The 18,772-nt window shown below is 31.6% G+C and overlaps 2 protein-coding genes across 3 annotated transcripts; one reads left to right on the forward strand and one right to left on the reverse strand.

Annotated features, from left to right (window-relative positions):
• Positions 1–10,737: 10,737 nt before the first annotated feature.
• LOC108219324 (probable LRR receptor-like serine/threonine-protein kinase At1g56130) lies at positions 10,738–15,544 on the reverse strand. Of its 2 annotated transcripts, none has more exons than XM_064093227.1 (19): positions 15,260–15,544; positions 15,015–15,171; positions 14,850–14,921; positions 14,691–14,762; positions 14,436–14,507; positions 14,273–14,344; positions 14,120–14,191; positions 13,948–14,019; positions 13,775–13,846; positions 13,524–13,595; positions 13,360–13,431; positions 13,116–13,187; positions 12,823–12,891; positions 12,515–12,580; positions 12,382–12,426; positions 12,093–12,154; positions 11,612–11,988; positions 11,331–11,526; positions 10,738–11,091 (listed from the first exon to the last, which is right to left on the reverse strand). In XM_064093227.1, exons 1-19 carry the CDS (start codon positions 15,339–15,341, stop codon positions 10,910–10,912), a joined length of 1,956 nt encoding a protein of 651 aa, XP_063949297.1. In that variant the 5' UTR covers positions 15,342–15,544; the 3' UTR covers positions 10,738–10,909. The 2 variants fall into 2 exon arrangements, with proteins under 2 accessions (XP_063949297.1, XP_017248200.1); XM_017392711.2 differs by having other exon boundaries at positions 10,738–11,094; positions 15,260–15,541.
• Positions 15,545–17,862: 2,318 nt separating this feature from the next.
• On the forward strand, positions 17,863–18,375 carry LOC108219333 (metal-nicotianamine transporter YSL1). Its single transcript, XM_017392724.2, has one exon. It carries the CDS (start codon positions 17,863–17,865, stop codon positions 18,373–18,375), a length of 513 nt encoding a protein of 170 aa, XP_017248213.2.
• Positions 18,376–18,772: the final 397 nt, after the last annotated feature.

Raw genomic sequence — 18,772 nt, forward strand, 5'->3', positions numbered from 1 at the left:
CGGTGTTTGTCTTGTAATCTGTCAGCCTGATCTGTCTCAACTAAATGTCAATCTGATTTGTCTTGGTGTAGAATAATTAAAAAGGTTACGGGACACTTGATTATTTAAACTAAGTTTAAATTATAAAGAAAATAAATTTTAAAATTAAGTTTTAAAAGATGAAAGAAAATAAAGTATAAAATAAACTTAGTTAAATCTATAAAGTAAATTTAATTATATTTAAAAAATAAATTCAAATAAATTCATAATAAACTGAATAAGTTTAGAATAAATTTATTTCAAATTCATTTAGTAAATATATTAAAATTTATTAGATAAATTTAACTTTTGAAAATATTCAAGTGTCTCGTCTCCAATTAAATCATAGCTTCCAGAACAAATGAATTTGAACCCTTGAACTTGAACTTATATCCATAATCAGTTAAATCCTCTTAAATTTATATTTTATATTTTAACTTAAATTTAAATCATAAACTATACAAATTTAAATAATAAATTTATAAAAATTTATGATAAACTTGATAAAGTCTAAGAGTAAACTTTACAAGTCTAAAATAAATTTAAGCAAATTTATTAAAAGAATTTAGCAAAGTTTATAAAGTAAATTTAATTAAGTTTATAAGATAAATTTAATTAATTCATAATAAACTCAATTAATAAGTTTAAAATAAATTAAGTTAAATTTATAAAATAAACTTATTAAAATTTAAAATATAAATTTATAAGTCCTGGTCCAAAGTTCAGTATCCGACAGATAATCCTTGCTTAGGCCTACGGACAAATTCAGCAACACAAACCGGAAGAACATTTCCCCTAATCAAATATCAAAAGCTAGGTTCTTGATTTTCCGTACGATTAGGATCCTGATTTGTATATCAATCAACCTGGCTCTGATACCAATTGTTAGGTCCAAAGTATCGTAGAAGGGGGGGTTGAATACGATACTCACTACAATTTAAAATTCTTTCGAATCTTGCGGATAAATAAATTGCAGTCCTGTAATGGGTTTCGTGTTCCGGATATTTATTGGGTCGGTTTCTGAGGATATTAAAATATTAAACCAACACACAATATTTTCCAAGGTATATCTGTATATTGATAAATACCTCGAAGGTGCTACAAATCCAAACCCGAAGGTTGGCTACAATGACCACTCCTCTAAATATTACAAGCCCTATCCACTACAAATATTTATGGTACAAAACTAGGCTAGGGTGTGTGTATATTTGAGAGAGTTTGTGCATAGCACTTGGCCATCCATCCCGAAGGATGATGTTAATTGTGAGAACCACAATCACATATTTATAGGCTTTCATAAACTAACCATGGTTAACGAGTTCGTCCAGGACGACTTCGTTTTATAAAAATAAAACTAACTCCCCAGTAAATGATTGAAGTGGCGCCAGTTATATATATACATATATATATATCACAAACTTGCGCTTGGATACACATATGTATATATATGTTTGAATGAGAAGGTCAAACATGGCGCCAGTCAAAACTTGCGCCCTATGGTACTCCACTGTGATGCCTTAGAAGATTTTTACTGAACTTGCGCCTTTGGACATGGTTGGAGAGTTGTGGCGCAAACTTTGACCAGAGTCAAAGGTTGCGCCTCAACTGAGCACACTGTACCACAGTTGTTGCCTTAGACAAATCTAGAAGTGAACTCAAGTCAAAGTTGGCGCTTTGACTTGAGGTCAAACCTTGCGCCACTTACTTGTACACAGCCATGACTTGGAGAAACTAAGTAGAAATGCTGTGAGTAGAACTTGGAGTCGCAAACTTTGACTGGTCAAAGTTTGCGCTCCAAGTGCACTTATATCCTCCTGTAATGAACTTGGTACTTAGACAATTTCTCATGTCTTTTCTTGTTATCACTCCTTTGACTGAGATTGACTTGAGTTTGCTTCATTCATATAATATATTATATTCATAATATTATATAAATATATGTATAAATAAAGATATATATATAAATGTATATAAATAATATTTATATAAACATATAGTAATATATATATATACATATATTTAAATATATTCTCATATATTTAAATATATATAATATACATAAAATTATATGTAAATATAAATATAAATATATATAGGGATATATATATAATTATCTAGATATAAATATACACATATTTATGCACATAATATAATATATATATATACACTTAAATATATAAGTGTTTATGTGAAATATAAATACATATACTATATACATATATATTTATTTAAATATATATACATATAAATATACATATACATATGTTTAAAAACATATATACATATATATTATATATATTATATTTAATTAAATATACATATATACATATATGATTATATTTGTACATATACAAATATATAAGTGCACACATATATAAAATGTCACTTCCTGATATGGCTTTCTGTGGAAGCTTTGACATATGGCATTTGAGCAGTAAGCTTTGGCATAGCTGGCATTTGGCTTGACTTGGCTTTGGAACAAATGACTTGATATGACTGGATCAATTCTTCGATCGATAAATACTTTGCAAAGCTCCGTACGTGCTGACGCTTAGTGCACTGGTCTGGTTCACAAGCGACTAACACTGAAGTTAAACATTGTACCGTCTTTGTCAGCAAACATTGATCAGTCGGTTCCGGGTTAGTTTATGCTTCAGTTTGTTGATTATAAATAACCAACCAAGATATATAGAAATATCTTGCTTCAGGGGTTGCACTGAAATCTTTCGAGTACTTGGACAACATCTTCATTGTTTCCACAATCTTGAATACTTCAATCTTTATTCTTCACTGAGGCATGAACATATTAATGAACTTCTTCCAGTGAACTTATTCCTTCAAGACTGTAGATGGCTTCTTCAACCTTTGTCTTCGTATCTTCCGATTCCGGTGCAGGCGTAGTGTTATTTACTTGTCCTGTTCTATTGTTGAGTTATCATCCCTATGTAACAGATAGGGTTGTCTTTACATTTAGACTTACAAAAGTCAGAGGATCATTACATCATTATCACAGTGAGAATTTCTAATGACACTTATTAACATGTAAAATCTCACGGTGGGTCATTCCAGTGCCATGTGTCGATACATGCACTTATGTTCTTGACTTTAGCATCACTATACCTATGATCAATGAGATGTGATCATCAGTCAACAAACATACTAGTCTTAATGCATCATTATTGTCCCTTAACAATGATACTCGACTAGGGACATTTAGGAATATTGATATTATTCTCATAATCTCATTTCTAAGTCACGTACTTAGAGATATAGAATTACATATAATATTCCAAGGACATTTATTATGCTTTCAATTTATTACGCAGTAAATAAAGACACAATAAATATTTATTCCATAATCAATATAACATAATCCATAAATGTCTACGATAGAACACAATAGTATTGTCTCTAGGACACCAATACTAACAATCTTAACAGCACACATAAAGTGACTCTGCACGTGGGAGACTCTTATAAATTTAAATTGATTAAGATAGATTATCACCATAAAAGGCGAGTATAATTCATATATCACCTTCAAGTCAACGTCGTTTGTCTTCTCGCTTTATTCACTAACTGATATCTTCTCATTGACAGCAACGTCGGGAGTCTGGACATAAGATGCTTCACTTATATATAGTTTAAAATAAAAAATAGAGAGTCTTAATGATTAGTTTAAAATAAAAAATAGAGAGTGTTAATGATTTGTTTAAAATAAAAAATATAGTGTTATTAAATTCAAACATAATTATAAAAACACCGAACGTATCAACATGCAATATGCTGTAATTAGAAAAACCTGCAGCGAAGTCTTGCTTCTCCAAATCCTCATATGATTCGGCTGTGTTGTGCAGATCACTAAGATCAATGAAATCAAATTTATGATTTGGTATTATAAAGTCATCTCCTGGAACCTTTTCAACTCTTGTTGAATTGGAAAAGTTAATTACTATCTTCGACCGTGTTGGCTTAAAAGTCTCAGTTGCCGTTTTGGTGTAGAAACTTGTGATTATATAAACACCTCCTTCCACAATAATATCTGATATAGCTCTCCAATTCTCGGCGTGAACATGAAAGTTCTGTGATATGAGCAAATCCATGATATCAGAAATGTTTCTAATTACTCATAACTCTATCAACATGCCACGGTTGTTTATTAAATAGTGCATAAGAATGTAACGTACATTGTCATCCAGAAGGATAAGATTATAACCCTTGAGATTATCTGATCCTTTAGAGCCTTTTGAACTTGAAGTCCACATTCGAGTAACACGGACCTTGATTTTCCATGCTGTCCTTGAGGTATCCAATGTGGCTAGTTGATGATACATGTTGGAACCTGCAAAGTTAAAAGCTTTCACAAGTATTAAAACAGATTATAACATACATGTAAGGGCACGGTTGCAAGCATGAAACAAAAAATTAACCCAAAAACAAAGCAAATGGTTATACACACAATCTCAATGTTTATTAACGCAATCCACAGAATAACTACATTGGAGAGATGAATGGGTAGTGGAGAGAAGAAATTTTAGCGCTTGAACGTGTGTTAGTGTGGAAAATGAGCACACTCAATCGTGTATATTTATACGATGGAGAGAGCGAAAATTGTGGAGTTGATGGGTTTAAAAGACATCGAGATAGAGTAAAAAATGTGGACTTAATCGGAATATCAAAATATAGAGAAAAATACGTGGAGTTGATTGGGATACAAAATGCCAAAAAAATATTTTTTTAATCAGAGATATTTTCAATCAACGTGAAGGGAGTTACATCTTGTATATCACATCTCATATTTTGGTAAGGATGTCATCGATTGATTACAGTTTTAAAACATAATCTTGTAGATATTGAAAGGTATTCTTGCATTGGGATTGCATTAATAATTTTCATTAAATTGTTTGTAGAATTCCATATATATTTAACTTCAATACATATAATATACGTAAATCATTAATCATATAGAAATCATAAATCATAATATAATCTGATCTCATATAATTTTTTGACGACTTTAACAATAAGATTATCTCTTCTACGTATTATTTTATAGAATAAATAATGTAAAATGAATAAAAAAGGTACGACCAAAATTTAAATGATTCTTGTAAAATATTTTTATTTTTTCAATCGTTACTTTTATATTTAGAACATATTCAACTGACTATTAGCTATTTAATTAAATTTTCGTTTACCGTATAAAATCATAAAAAATTCAAATTTCCACTACAGAACTAATAACAAAATTAACAAAATTAAATTCTCCTACAATTAAAAGGTTTGAATAATATCAAAGTCTACTGTTTTTTAGATTAAATCTGAATAGCTAGCTAACACTACAAATATTAAGTAGTTGATTTCATCTAAGGATCCTTGCCGTTTTTGATTTTTCAATTAATTTTATAACCGATAGAGGTAAATTTAAGATTTTACAATATCTTGTAACAACGTGATTATGTCTAAGTACAAAACTTAGAAATATTAAAAAATAAAATTTCGGTAATATTATTAATATTGAAATACAAATATTTTAAACTACTCTTAAGAAAAATTGGGAAGAACGTGATACAGCAACCGTTCTAAGTTGCTTCGAAAAACCAAATAAATAATTTGACGCTGTTTTTGAAAAATACATAACAAAACGGAGTATAATATATGAGTGAAATACTCTATTAAATTTATTCGATTGAAATAATATTATTTTATATTACTTGTATAAAAATATATTAGATATATTATTTCAAAATAAAAAATAATAGATATACAGAGATTATGAATAAAATTAAATTTAGATATGTAGTTAAGAATATCAGTTGCATTATTTTTTAGTCTTTGATAAGACCGTCTTCAATGGCTTTGTGATATTTATATTCTATACGGTGTTACCGATATGAGTTTGTGATATTAATTTTCTACATGGTGGTACCGATATGATTGCTTACCGTTCTTGACTTATTTTGATGGGTGTTTGAAGAATATTTTTACATATGTGGTTTTTTTGATTAAATATGGTTGACCGTATTTTAAGTTTAATGCACGTGTATGCACATTTATATTCAATTTTTATTGCAACTCAATATTCTATTGATATTTATCAAATGATAATTTATAATCTGATATTCTATTGTATAATAACTGATAAACAAATTCTTTGATTAAAAGATATTGAAATATGCTTGACCACATTTGAAGTTTAACGCATGCGTTTTTACATTTATATCCGATTTTTATTAGAGATTGTCTAATTCGAAAATTATTAGAGAATAATAGTTAAGCAGAAGTGCAAGAAAATCTGATTGCCATTGATGAAATATTTATTACAAGAAAATTATAATAATCAAGTGCAAGGAATTCGATTTATAAAAGAGAAGCACTATAAACATGGACAATATGAACTGCATAAATTCAGAATCTTATTTTGATGTGCAGAGGAACATAATATCAAATCCAATAATATATTGCCGCTTCATAAAAGAATAGCCGAATCAACTGGGCATTCCAAAAGCCTTTGACGTTCATTCAAAGAATCTGATTTCCAAGGTCGACGCCTTTATATCGATACAATTTTTATATTCTTATATATGCAAAATCAGAAAATCAAGATGAATTCTCTCAACGCGGATAACAAAAACAAAAACATTTTAACCGTTGCCTCATGTGAAAGACATCCGGATATTCAAGATTAATATAAATCTTTGATCCAGGTAAGTTGGTGATTAGGATCATACCTTCAAGAGGAGCAAATCCAATGCAAGAAATGCTCTGTCCAAAATTTGAAAATGCAATTAAAATAAGTTACAACTGTAATTCCGGTGCACTTTAAAATTACCTTCATACAGACTAATTTTCACGTATGCAAGAATAATTATTACCGGATTCTCCAAACCATGGTCATAAATTGATTGAATATTTTCGTTACTTGGTCCAAAAAAACGAATTGGATACGAAATGCTGCGGGAAACGTTTAAATTTAAAACAATACCCCTGATACAATTGCTAACGATGACTAACAATGAACAAATCACATAACATGTTGACAACTAAATATGTAAAATCATCACAAACAATTTAACCTGTCATCGGATATAGAGAAACGAATAACTTGTTTATCTCCATAAATTGACCGAAAAGTATTAACCGGCTCCAGAGCTTCGAGAACTCCAATCACACTTGCCAAAATCACCAGTCATCATGTTATAAAGTACGATCTAAATTATGCTTTCATGGAGGATATAACGCCACCTGTTGCATATAGTGGGGTTGATTCTCAATCATGGAAACTATCATGATCGAATAGGCTCGACATAGGTTTGAGTTCAAATTTGTGAAAAGGTATAGCGAAATCATCAGCAATAATCTAATTCATGGTCGTGGACTGTATAAAGCTAATGTACTTTTATTGTCCGACTGACTTGAGCAAGCCTCGCGCAGCGAGCACACGAAAATGACTTATGAGGTATAGACCAACCTCAAACACATGAGGGTTAATATGGTTCCAGAGAGCAGTTTTCACCACTGCATGTATATGAGTATTCTGCTGTTTTAGAGCATGGTCAAATATGATATACATTATACTGAAAATGAAAAAAACAAAATAACGATGATTCTTACCGGGCAATCAAGAAGAATCATGTCGTGTTCAACCACTATACCTTCCTTATTGATTGAAGACCACATTCTTATGACTCTAAATTTTAGTGTCCAGTTAACTTTGGTTGCATCAATGGAGTCGATATTGTCGTGGAAGTTCATGGCTACAATAAAAAAAAACACATGGGTTTAGTTTACAGTGACAACACAAAGTCGAAAGAAATGGTTAAACACAATATCATGTTTATGAATACAAACTAACGAAACACTTACTTAGCAGAGAAGGTTGTGGAGTATAGAAAACGTAGTTAAACACTGAACCATGTGTTCATGTGTAAAAGCAGGACAATGTCTTCTGTGTATTAATAGGCTGGACAGCGAAAAATAAGTGGAGTTGATGAGCATAGGAAAATATTTTTATCCCTTGATCAAAGGAAATTTCAATCATCAAAAAAAAGGATGATCTCGTATATCATATTCCCTTCTTTTCTCCTAATTAGTTCGTAACGATATTCAGTAAACAAATGATAACGACCTTGAAACTGAATTTTGTAAATGCATTGATATCTCAGTTAAACATATAATAGGAAAACATTAATGGTCTATGATATATTGTTGTGTTACTTCTATACATATACATATATATATATATATATATATATATATATATAATATTCAAATTAATAACCGATTATACAATAAATATGTTATATCAAATCTAAAAACCTTTTGATTTTATCAAATAAATGATTTATAAATAGTTTATAAAATAGGTGAGGTTGATGGAGATGAGAGAATATTTTTTTTCCTTGATGAAAGGGATTTTTAATCAAAAAAAATAAAGGCATATCAGATCTCCTATTATGAACTTTTTAGTCCGTGGAAATTTTTTTAAATCCCTGATTATGACCTTAAAACTTAATTTTGTGAAGGTATTGGAATCCCACCTAAAAATATAGTAGGCACCTAAAAATTTAGCAGGCTCACATTAATAATCTTAAATATAGTCTGAGATCAATTCCATATATAAAGAACTGATAAATTTAAACAAACGGGAAAGAAAATAATTTCGGCCAGTCTAAATAAAAAATACATTATTTTTATATAATTTTTTTTTTCAACTTTCAACTCTAATGTATATGACATTGCTCTACTAAAAGACACGGAAATATGTATTAATAATTCCGGTTATAAAAAAATGCATTATTGATGGATATGGAAATATGTATTAATATTTTATGACAACCGCAAGATCCAGAAAAAATCTCGAACAAATGCGCGATTTAAAATTTGAAAAGATTTTTTTGAAATGTTTAAACACGAAAAGAATTTTTTTTAAAATAAAAACAAAATATTTTAGAAAAAAATATATTAGTAAATAGCAAACAAAACAGGTGAGATTGATGGAGATGAAAGAATATTTTTATTCGTTGATAAAAGGGAATCTGAATCAATGAAAAAAGGCATATAAGATCTTTTATTATGAACTTTTTAGTCGTTGGAGATATTTTTTTAAGCCCCTGATTATGACCTTAAAACTTAATTATGTGAAGTTATTGAAATCCCACCTGAAAATTAATCTCTTCCATAATTATATTTTCTGATGATTTCAATTTAAATTTATTTCCAAAGATGTATAAAGTACTGATAAATTTAAACAAACGTGGAAGAAAATAATTTCGGTCAACCTGAATAAAATTTACATTATTTCCATTAAAAAAAATTAAGGTTTCAACTTTCAACTCTAATAAATATTTGCTTTACTAAAAAACACGAAAATATGTATTAATAATTGCGTTATAAAAAATTACTCCATTGATGAATATGGAAATATGTATTAATATTTTACGACAAGTGCAAGATCCAAGAAAATTCTCGAAAAAATGCGCGATTTAAACTTTGAAAAGAATTTTTCAAAACATTTAAACATGAAAAGAATTTATTAAAAAATAAGAAAAAATATTTTATAAAATAAATATTTATAAATAGCTTATATAATAGGTGAGATTGATGGAGATGAGAGAATATGTTTATTCCTTGATGAAAGAGAATCTCAATCAATGAAAGAAAAGGGATATCAAATCTTCTATTATGAAACTTTTAGTCGCTAAATATATTTTTTAAACCTTTGATTATGACTTTAGAACTTAATTTTGTAAAGACATTTTCAATCTCACCTAAAAATATAGCGAGCATGTAAAAATTTAGCAGTCTTACATTAATAATGTCTAATATATTCAGACATCAAGCTTGTTATATATATATATATGGGTAGCACTCCATAGCATACCCTCTTATATGGAGTTACGTAGCACACTATTATAAATATATACATAATATATATTCTATTATATATTTTTATGGAATATAATTACAAAATTTTGATTATTAAACCGAAAATGTAGTTATACAATTTTTTTATTCCAAAAATCATCTGAAATTATGCAATATCTCAACATGATTTTATAACAGAATAATTATCATCCAGAATTATTCTATTGTAGAATCAGTTTCGAAAATATACTTTTTTCAATCAAATTTTAAGTGTTTAATTACTTAAAATAAATATATGTTATAGTATTCTATACTACGTTTTATATGTATTCTATAATAGAATTTATGATAAAATTGATGATTTACAATGATGTACTACGTAACTCCATATAAGAAGTACCTTCCTGAAATGTTGACCCCTATATATATATATATAAAAATTAATCTCTTACATAATTATATTTTCTGATGATTCCAATCCAAATCTCTACCAAAGATATATAAAATACTGATACATTTGAACAAACGGGCAAGAAAATAATATTTAAATTAATTTATAATATAAATAAACGACAATTTTAACATTATAAAATATATTATATTACATTATAAAAAAAATGATCAATAAAATTATAGATTATTTTTTAATTTAATAATACCATATGTTGTATCTATTTTTAATAATTTATTTAATATGTATGTATGTATATAATCAGATCGGGATCGTTTGTTTCCGGCCCCGTCCCGAAAAACTCCCCCAATCTCTGACCCAAACGGGACAGGGATCAAATCGTGGTCGAGCAGGACGGGGTGAACGCTCATCGTGTAGTACACTAAATAAAGCACAAAAACACTTGAAAGGGTACATTTGATTTATTCACAGAGATACTTGAAATGATAGAAGCAATGACCCATGAGTCCATGAAATGCCAAAGTTTGTTTTAAAGATTAAATCACATAATAGGCACACCAGTACATTGTAATCAGTAGCTGATTGCTGGCTACAGAAACCATGTTTGGTGCACTAGGAAGTGAGAGCTTTTGTTGGCGAACCGGTATAAATTCGCTGGTGTGCTGCTGAGTTTTTCATCCACCACAGATAAAAAATGGAAGAGATGATCAGAAGCCCTGCTGCACATCCAAATGCTATTCCCACTACTTTTCCTACTCGTTTCTTGTCACTTTTCGAAGAACTTACTTCATCGCCTACTGCATTTAGTCATTTGTAATAAACTGTTACCATCAGCCATTAGGTATATTTAAGATGAAAAGAAACGCAAGGTGAAGCCCTCTGTAACATAATTTGGAAAAAAGTAAATTTGCAATTGAAAACATATTTGCTTTTCAGGTTGCAACAGTTGCAATTGAGGTTGCATCGTATTTATGAAAAAAACAATATTTGCAACTTGAATAAGTTTGAAAAAAGCGCGAACAAAAATTGTCACCTTTAGAAACATGGATAGCTGACACCATGGGACCATATGTACTTTGAACAGGAATGCAACAGGTGCCTCTTCCAGCCCAGAAGAAATGAATGTCCAGAATTTTATTTGTGACATTTCCTTCAAATTTCTTTACCAAAGCCTTTTTAGATGCTCCTGCTTCATTCTGTATGTTAAAGTCTTGGACAACTCTTTCACCCTACAAAAATATGTGCCTTAAATCTGAGGTTTTTAGTGTATAAGAATGCTCATATATATATTGAAGAGAAGAATCACATGAGTACCTGGATGTAAATGTCAAATAAGCGTTTCCCAAGTCCTTTCCATGATCGAGTGTCTTCCATCTGTATCTCAGCAAAGTGAAGCTCTATTGCGTACTTGCCATTTTTTAGACCAAGGCCGTAATATCTCAACGAGCTTGATGATGTTCTGGCTGTTTTATACAGCTCAGAATCTAAAGTTCCTGAAATTTGAGTATCTGTTTGTGCAATACTTTGAGGTCCATTAGGATTAGAAATGAAACTTCCAGTACTGCTCACTGCCCAATTGTTATCGGAGCCTGCATAATAAGAGGCTGCTCCAAGCTCTTCTGAATCATCATCGAATCGGATACCAGAAGTAGACACTTGTTTCATGCCTCCGCATTTGATAGAAAACGAGTCTACAAAACGTACAGAGTAGAATATCTCAAACATTATTTTTTGTGAATTAGCGGACATTAAATTAATGAAAGCAGTCAATGTCTCATGTGTCGCATGAACTTACTGGATGTGGCTATGTTACTGCATTTGGTATTGTCAAGGCACTGCAGCAATGTAGATGCCCTCCTGCAAATGGCCCTCAAAATTATCAAAATATTGAGGATATAATTTATACGCCAATTTCTTTGTATGGATATGACATCACAGGGAAAGTTTTAATTCTCCAAATCAGGTAAATGTGCAACGGAAGCAGTGATAAGCATACACTTGTCCTGCGGTATATGACCACTGTCACTCTTGCAGGAAAAATGAGTATAACAGATTTCAATTGCGATAAGAACAGGTAAACTTACTCATCATATAAGTTGTCTGAATTTATGGAAGTTCCAACAACATTCCTGAAGGCAAAGAAAAGTATTATAAATGATAGGTCAAAAAATCACGGAAACTTCTTAGCCTATTCAGTTTCAAAGAAGGCCTACTTACACTTTGAGCCCCACTTTAGCAAAATTCAGAGGTAAACTCCCAGAGATGGAGTTGAAGGAGACATCTCTACAACAAAATAAAGGGTGATTTAATGGATTCGGTTAGAAATGCAGTGACTGATTGATAAAGACACAGATTTACAGGAACACATATTGATTTAACAATACTACAGCACAGATCAACTGTTATGACATTATAATCAATAAGAGGATTACAAATTTACAATCATGCTTCAACCAGAAAACAAGATTCTGCTTCTTTACAATCTGTATACATAGAAAGGAGAAACGCAATTGAAGTGGACTTACAGAGCCACAAGATTCGGACTTATAATACTTTCAGGAAGCTCCCCTTTTAAGTTGTTGTTGCCTAGAAATCTGCAATGAACAACCAAAATACAATTACCAAACGAACTTGTGATCCTAAATTAAACACAATTACATTAAAACTCAAAGCCTTATGATACAAAGAAATTATGTTAATGTAATTGTCCTAAAATAATGTTTGGCCACTATTGAACAGGTGATCAAATAATGTATATGAGAAACTATGTTATTGTGATTCAAACAGTGCAGTGCATCAGATAAAAATTCCAACTTACAGGTATTGTAATGATGCAAAGTCTTGGAATGAATTTGGTATTTGGCCTGTCAACTTGTTGAAACTCAAATCCCTGTCATGGTTATGTAAAACCAGAAACTTAGAGACTAATGGAAGTAAATATGACAATTATGGAAGTATTTTAAGATATAAAATCCCAAAATCTATTTTGCTGATTCATTACACTATAACTGTAAAACTCAATGAATAAAAAAGATAATAAAAGTGATAAATAATATTCTTACAAAATTTTCAAGTTGGAAAAGGAGCTAAGTTGTTTTGGAAGTTCGCCAACCAAATGACAGTTCCTCAGCAGTCTACAAGGAAAAAGATTGGTATTACAGAACATAAATTATACGACTAGATAAAAAAAATGAAGTACTGGGGGTGATGCTATGCAAAATCTTACAATATGGACAAACTTGCATAGTTTCCGAGGAAGTCCAGTGAGGATTCCCCCTCACTAAGATCACCGATTCTCCTAAGCAAAATTAAGAGATACACATGAGAAACTAACTGAAGCACTAGTTGAAAATTTAATATATTTTCTTAGTATGTCGAAGGACTATTCATGTCACTGTCTGGTATATGTTTAAAACCTCATGAAAATGAACCACATTGAATACCATAAGTTTTTGATAAACTAGAAGACATCCTTACAGGTCTTCCAGTTTGGTCAGGGCACCATAAGTGAGTGGAATTGGCCCTTCAAGATTGGTGCCTTGAAGTCTCCTGTAAAGATGTGAGGAATTAGAATACTCTTTAGACCACTGAAATAGTAATAAAAAGGTCAGTGGTTAAATGTAGAGTTGTGGATACAAATTCGTGCTTACAGGGTCTTCAGATTCGTGAGTGTTCCGAGGAATTCAGGTAGCTTTCCACTAAAACTATTATCAGATGCCCATCTGAAGCAAGATATTATCATTTTAAAAATCAGAATGAAGCACTAATAATCATAGGAGAACTAATAATCACAGGAGCAAATCGAAACTTGCAAATATGTACATTGTGTGGAGAAGCTTCAAGTTTGATAATTCTTCTGGAATTGGTCCACTCAGTCCACTGCTATCAATATACCTGATTGATATAAAATATGAGGAAGGAAACTGACGACTGATTATCAAATGGGCAATAGGTTTTATTATTTTTGAAACTTACAGCTGCTCTAAGGATTTTAGCTCTCCGATTTCAGTGGGTAAGTGTCCATTAAAGTTATTTGAGCTAATACTTCTGTTTTAACATTAACAACTGCATCAATTAGAAACGGCTAGAAAAATAACTGGAACCATGTTACTTATAACGGTAGTAAACATGCACTCACAATGAGACTAATTTGGTCAGACTGCCAAGTTCATGAGGTACAGGTCCAGTAAGATTGTTAATACCAAAACTCCTGTTGTCAGGAAATAAGATTCAGCATCAGAAAATCAGACCTGTACTTTAGAGGTGAGTTCACTTCATGACTATAATACAATCAAACCAGAAGCTTATAAGAAGTTGCTTTGATGGTTATAGGGCATAGCAAGAAATATTAGTTAGTGCAGGTCAAGTGACTACACCATTGCTTGAAGCTTACAAGTATTGCATCTTGGACAGCTGTCTTATTTCTGGCGGGATCGGTCCACTTAATACATTTTGACCCAAGTTCCTGTAGTTTATGATCACAAAACCATTAAATCCCATTGATTTAATGTAAAATTTAAACATTGTAACTGATAAAAAGACTCTCACTCACAAGTCCATAAGTTCCTTGAGCTCAAAAAGTTCTCTTGGAATTACACCAGAAATGTCAAGAGCATATATCTTCCTGAACAATGTTATAAAACAACAATTCACTAAATATAACAAGGAGTAATCACATAAATAATTACAACGAGTGAAATAATGATGATCAACAAACAAGTGGTTTATATGGCAGACAGTGCTAGAACATTCGCAAGCTATTCTGGGATTTTCATTCTCTGGCGCCCAAGTCGCGTCCTTATTGCAAGGGTCAATAGTTAGATTCAACTTGTCATTCAAATTCCAGTAGTCTACTAACTTCTTGAGAGCAGCCACTGTCCAACAAAGCCAAGAAAATCAGCTCAAAACACAGCCAAATAAAACAATACATAGATTCTCGACGCGAGACAGAAGAGAGGATACCTTCATTAGGATCAGTAGCTGGTTGTGCAACAACCATTTTGATAATGCAAACAACAACTAAAGAAAAGCTTAAAATTCCCATTGCAAAGCAGTAAAGGATGAAGATGAGATACCAAGAGTTGTATGACTAATAGGCTTGTACCAACAAAAAAATAACCATCAAAATTGAATTTCTGAACTACCTAATCATGAATTGACATTTAAATAACATGGTAATTTAAACTTGGTGACTAGCCATATTGCAGAGTTGAAAGATTCTTGCATGATTCAACATCAGTCAAACATGTAATATCATGGACTTGAAACTGTTGTGCATATTTTATATCAAAAGATGAAGAGGTCAATTTATAGGGTCACCAAAATTGTGGGATTATCAACTCTCTTCTAAACTTAGTTTTATTCTTTTAAAAAACATTGATACAAGTCATCGTCAACAGTAACTGAACAAGCCAGTTTTTGCCTTTCTAACACTAGCTCAGTTAACAATATTGGAGAATTACACACGTATACAAAGAAAAACACTTTAAAGTGAGTGTTGTCACAGAAATTAGAATTCTTTGCTAATTTTTGATATTTGTATATTTTGTAGTATAATATAAAAATTAATATATATGGTGAGTTTTGATACTTTATTAAACAGTTTTTTATCTATATTTTTAGTAAAAAATTGTTATTCTCATCTACGTGTAACGGCAATACCAAATGGTATAGCTTGATAACTGGCTAGAATACAGAATCTCAAGCACCGAAGGAAAATGAGCCAAATTCTGCATATATTTATTCTGCAAGTTACAGGTTACTGAAAATAAGCTAGATGGTTTACAATTACAAGTTGATTGCCGGCCTACAAATTTAATCATATTCAATGGAGCACAGACAAGACATGTGTTAATCCATTTTATATTTTCCTCCACAAGAATACGCACAATGAGGAGTTATATTAATTTAGTTGATATTGATTTCATGATGAATACGTGTTTAAGAAAATTTGAAGAACAGAAATCTAAGCATCTGATTTGTAGTTCGATAATCGGTATGAATATATTCATTTCTTATTATGCTTCTAATCTGTTAAAATTTTCAATTCAAATTGATTTAATCGTTAATGTAATATAAAGAACTAGATGAGCTCCGTGCATATGCACGGTTTCAGAAGAAATACTGTATATATTAAAACTGAATTACTCTTGGATCCTCTAGGTCTTCGACCCCCGAAGGGGGAGGATGTGTGATTATGCCTCCTGGGTCAGAACCCGTCGCTTAAGTGTGGTTTACATTGGTTCACCGAAAGGGAAGGATGTGTGATTATGGCATGTATTTTTAGTACTTTTCGGATACATGGATGTTTATATATAAATTCTGGAATATTTTGTTTTTTTATGCCTATATAGAGATAATTGTTGGTTTTAGTAATATGAAAAGTTAGAGAATTGTGCCATAAATAGTGTAAGAGCATCTCCGGTATTATGGACAACTCAGACAATAATCCTGTTTGTGTTTGTTATTATTATCATAGTATTAAATTCAAGTTCTTTTAACAAAAAGATAATATAAAAATGTGGTAAAAAGTATGCAAAAAGTAAAAGTTGAATATTTAATCATTAAAAATTAAATGAGGAATGAGTAAGGAATTAGGGAATGAGTTGGCAAGGGTCTGCGTGCTGCATCTGAAGTAGGGAGTTATTAACTTTGTGTATATATGCAATAAACTCTTAACGCAAGTCTTATGAGTTTGCTATGACAGGTCCAAGGCAGCGCTTGGTAAGTCAAGGAGAGGATGTTATTCATAATCAAGAAAATTTAGAAAAGCCAAGTGGTATAAACGTCACGTGGATTATAAAGCTAAAACACAAGTACATCTCTCCGAAAGAAAATTTAGAAGAGCCAAGTGGTATAAACGTCACGTGGATTATAAAGCTAAAACACAAGTACATCTTTCCGAATATAGTGGACATTTCATATAGTCACTTTTCTTCAGATGCATTACTTTATAAGAAATGGGATCTGGCCACTGCTGTGATCGGGAATTAATGCATATTTTGGTGATGCATTTAATGTTGTAAGTTCATGTTGCTGATGTTTTCTCTGTCTAGGTAAAGTATAAAGTTTCAATCGTATTGGATATGGGTTATGCATCGCGTGTACTGACATTTTTGACGTTAGATCGTGAGTTTGTTACAGGGTTTTCATCTCACATCCATCTTACCCTAATCAACGGATCAATGTGGCTCTTCTGGGAACGATGTAGCTGGTGGTATGTATCATTGTATGCGAGATTCAGGATACTTAATCTTTGCCTGTGCATACTCATGTTGGTTGTGTTGAATAGACATGAATTTTTACATTCTCTAATAAGTTTTTTCTTATGTAGCATGATCATATCACGGGCTGACATAATTTTTTTTGTACTGTTAGGCAGCCTTTTACCGTCACAGGGTATATAAATTATGGGAAAGTGGCGCTTTTTCTGCTAACAGGAAAAGAGCATGGAGTTGTTGCAGGGTTAGCGGGATGTGGTCTAAATCAAGTCTGTGGTTTCTGTGGCTTGCATTTTAATACAAGATTTGAAAACAGGTCATCTCACATTAATATCTCCTCGAGCTATGTTACTAAGCCAGAGCATTGGCACAGCAATAGGCTGTGTGGTGGCTCCCCTAAGCTTCATGCTTTACTACAAAGCATTCAATGTGGGGAATCCTACTGGAGTATTCAAGGCTCCTTATGCTGTAATATATAGAAGCATGGCAATTCTCAGGGTAGAAGGCTTTTCACCTCTGCCTGACCATTGCTTGCAGCTCTGCTATGGGTTCTTCTCATTCGCTATATGCATTAATTTGGTTAAAGACATGTTGCCGAAGAAGACAGGGAAATGGATGCCACTGCCAATGGCCATGGGAGTTCCTTTCCTGGTGGGCAGCTATTTTACAATAAGTATGTGCATAGGAACTGTGATTGTGTTTGATTGGGAAAAGCTTAAACCAAGAAAGGCGGAGCTGATGGTTCCAACAGTCGCTTCAGGGCTAATATGTGGAGAGGGACTCTGGATCCTACCATACGCCATTCTTGCTTTGGCAAAGATAAAGCCTCCTATCTACATGACATTCCTAGATTCTTAAGTACAGCACCAACTATAGTAGTTTGAATACTTGAGTAGATAAGGTGTCCATTAAAGTCGACTCCTAATTAAACCCCTCTGTTTTTATAAGTGTTCTTTACATAAAATGTTTTGGAAGATGGCCTTGTTCCTAACTGCATGATGTAAAATAGCCTAATATATTACATTGGCTGTCTATACTGAAATGTGCAGAAGTAGAATTTGTCCTAACGTTATTACTTACATTACTTTAGTTGATGGGCTTCAGCTATGATCTAGCTATCAAGCTGAGCTGAAGAACAATATGAGAAATAAGTGCGTGAAATTAGATATAAAGGTCTGTGTTTCTTATCAGGATAAAACCACCAAGCAATTTTCCTCCCATGCTCACATGAATTCATTCCACATGATATTTTCAG

Source organism: Daucus carota, chromosome 1 (assembly GCF_001625215.2).
Source record: "Daucus carota subsp. sativus chromosome 1, DH1 v3.0, whole genome shotgun sequence".
Classification (NCBI taxonomy): Eukaryota; Viridiplantae; Streptophyta; class Magnoliopsida; order Apiales; family Apiaceae; genus Daucus; species Daucus carota.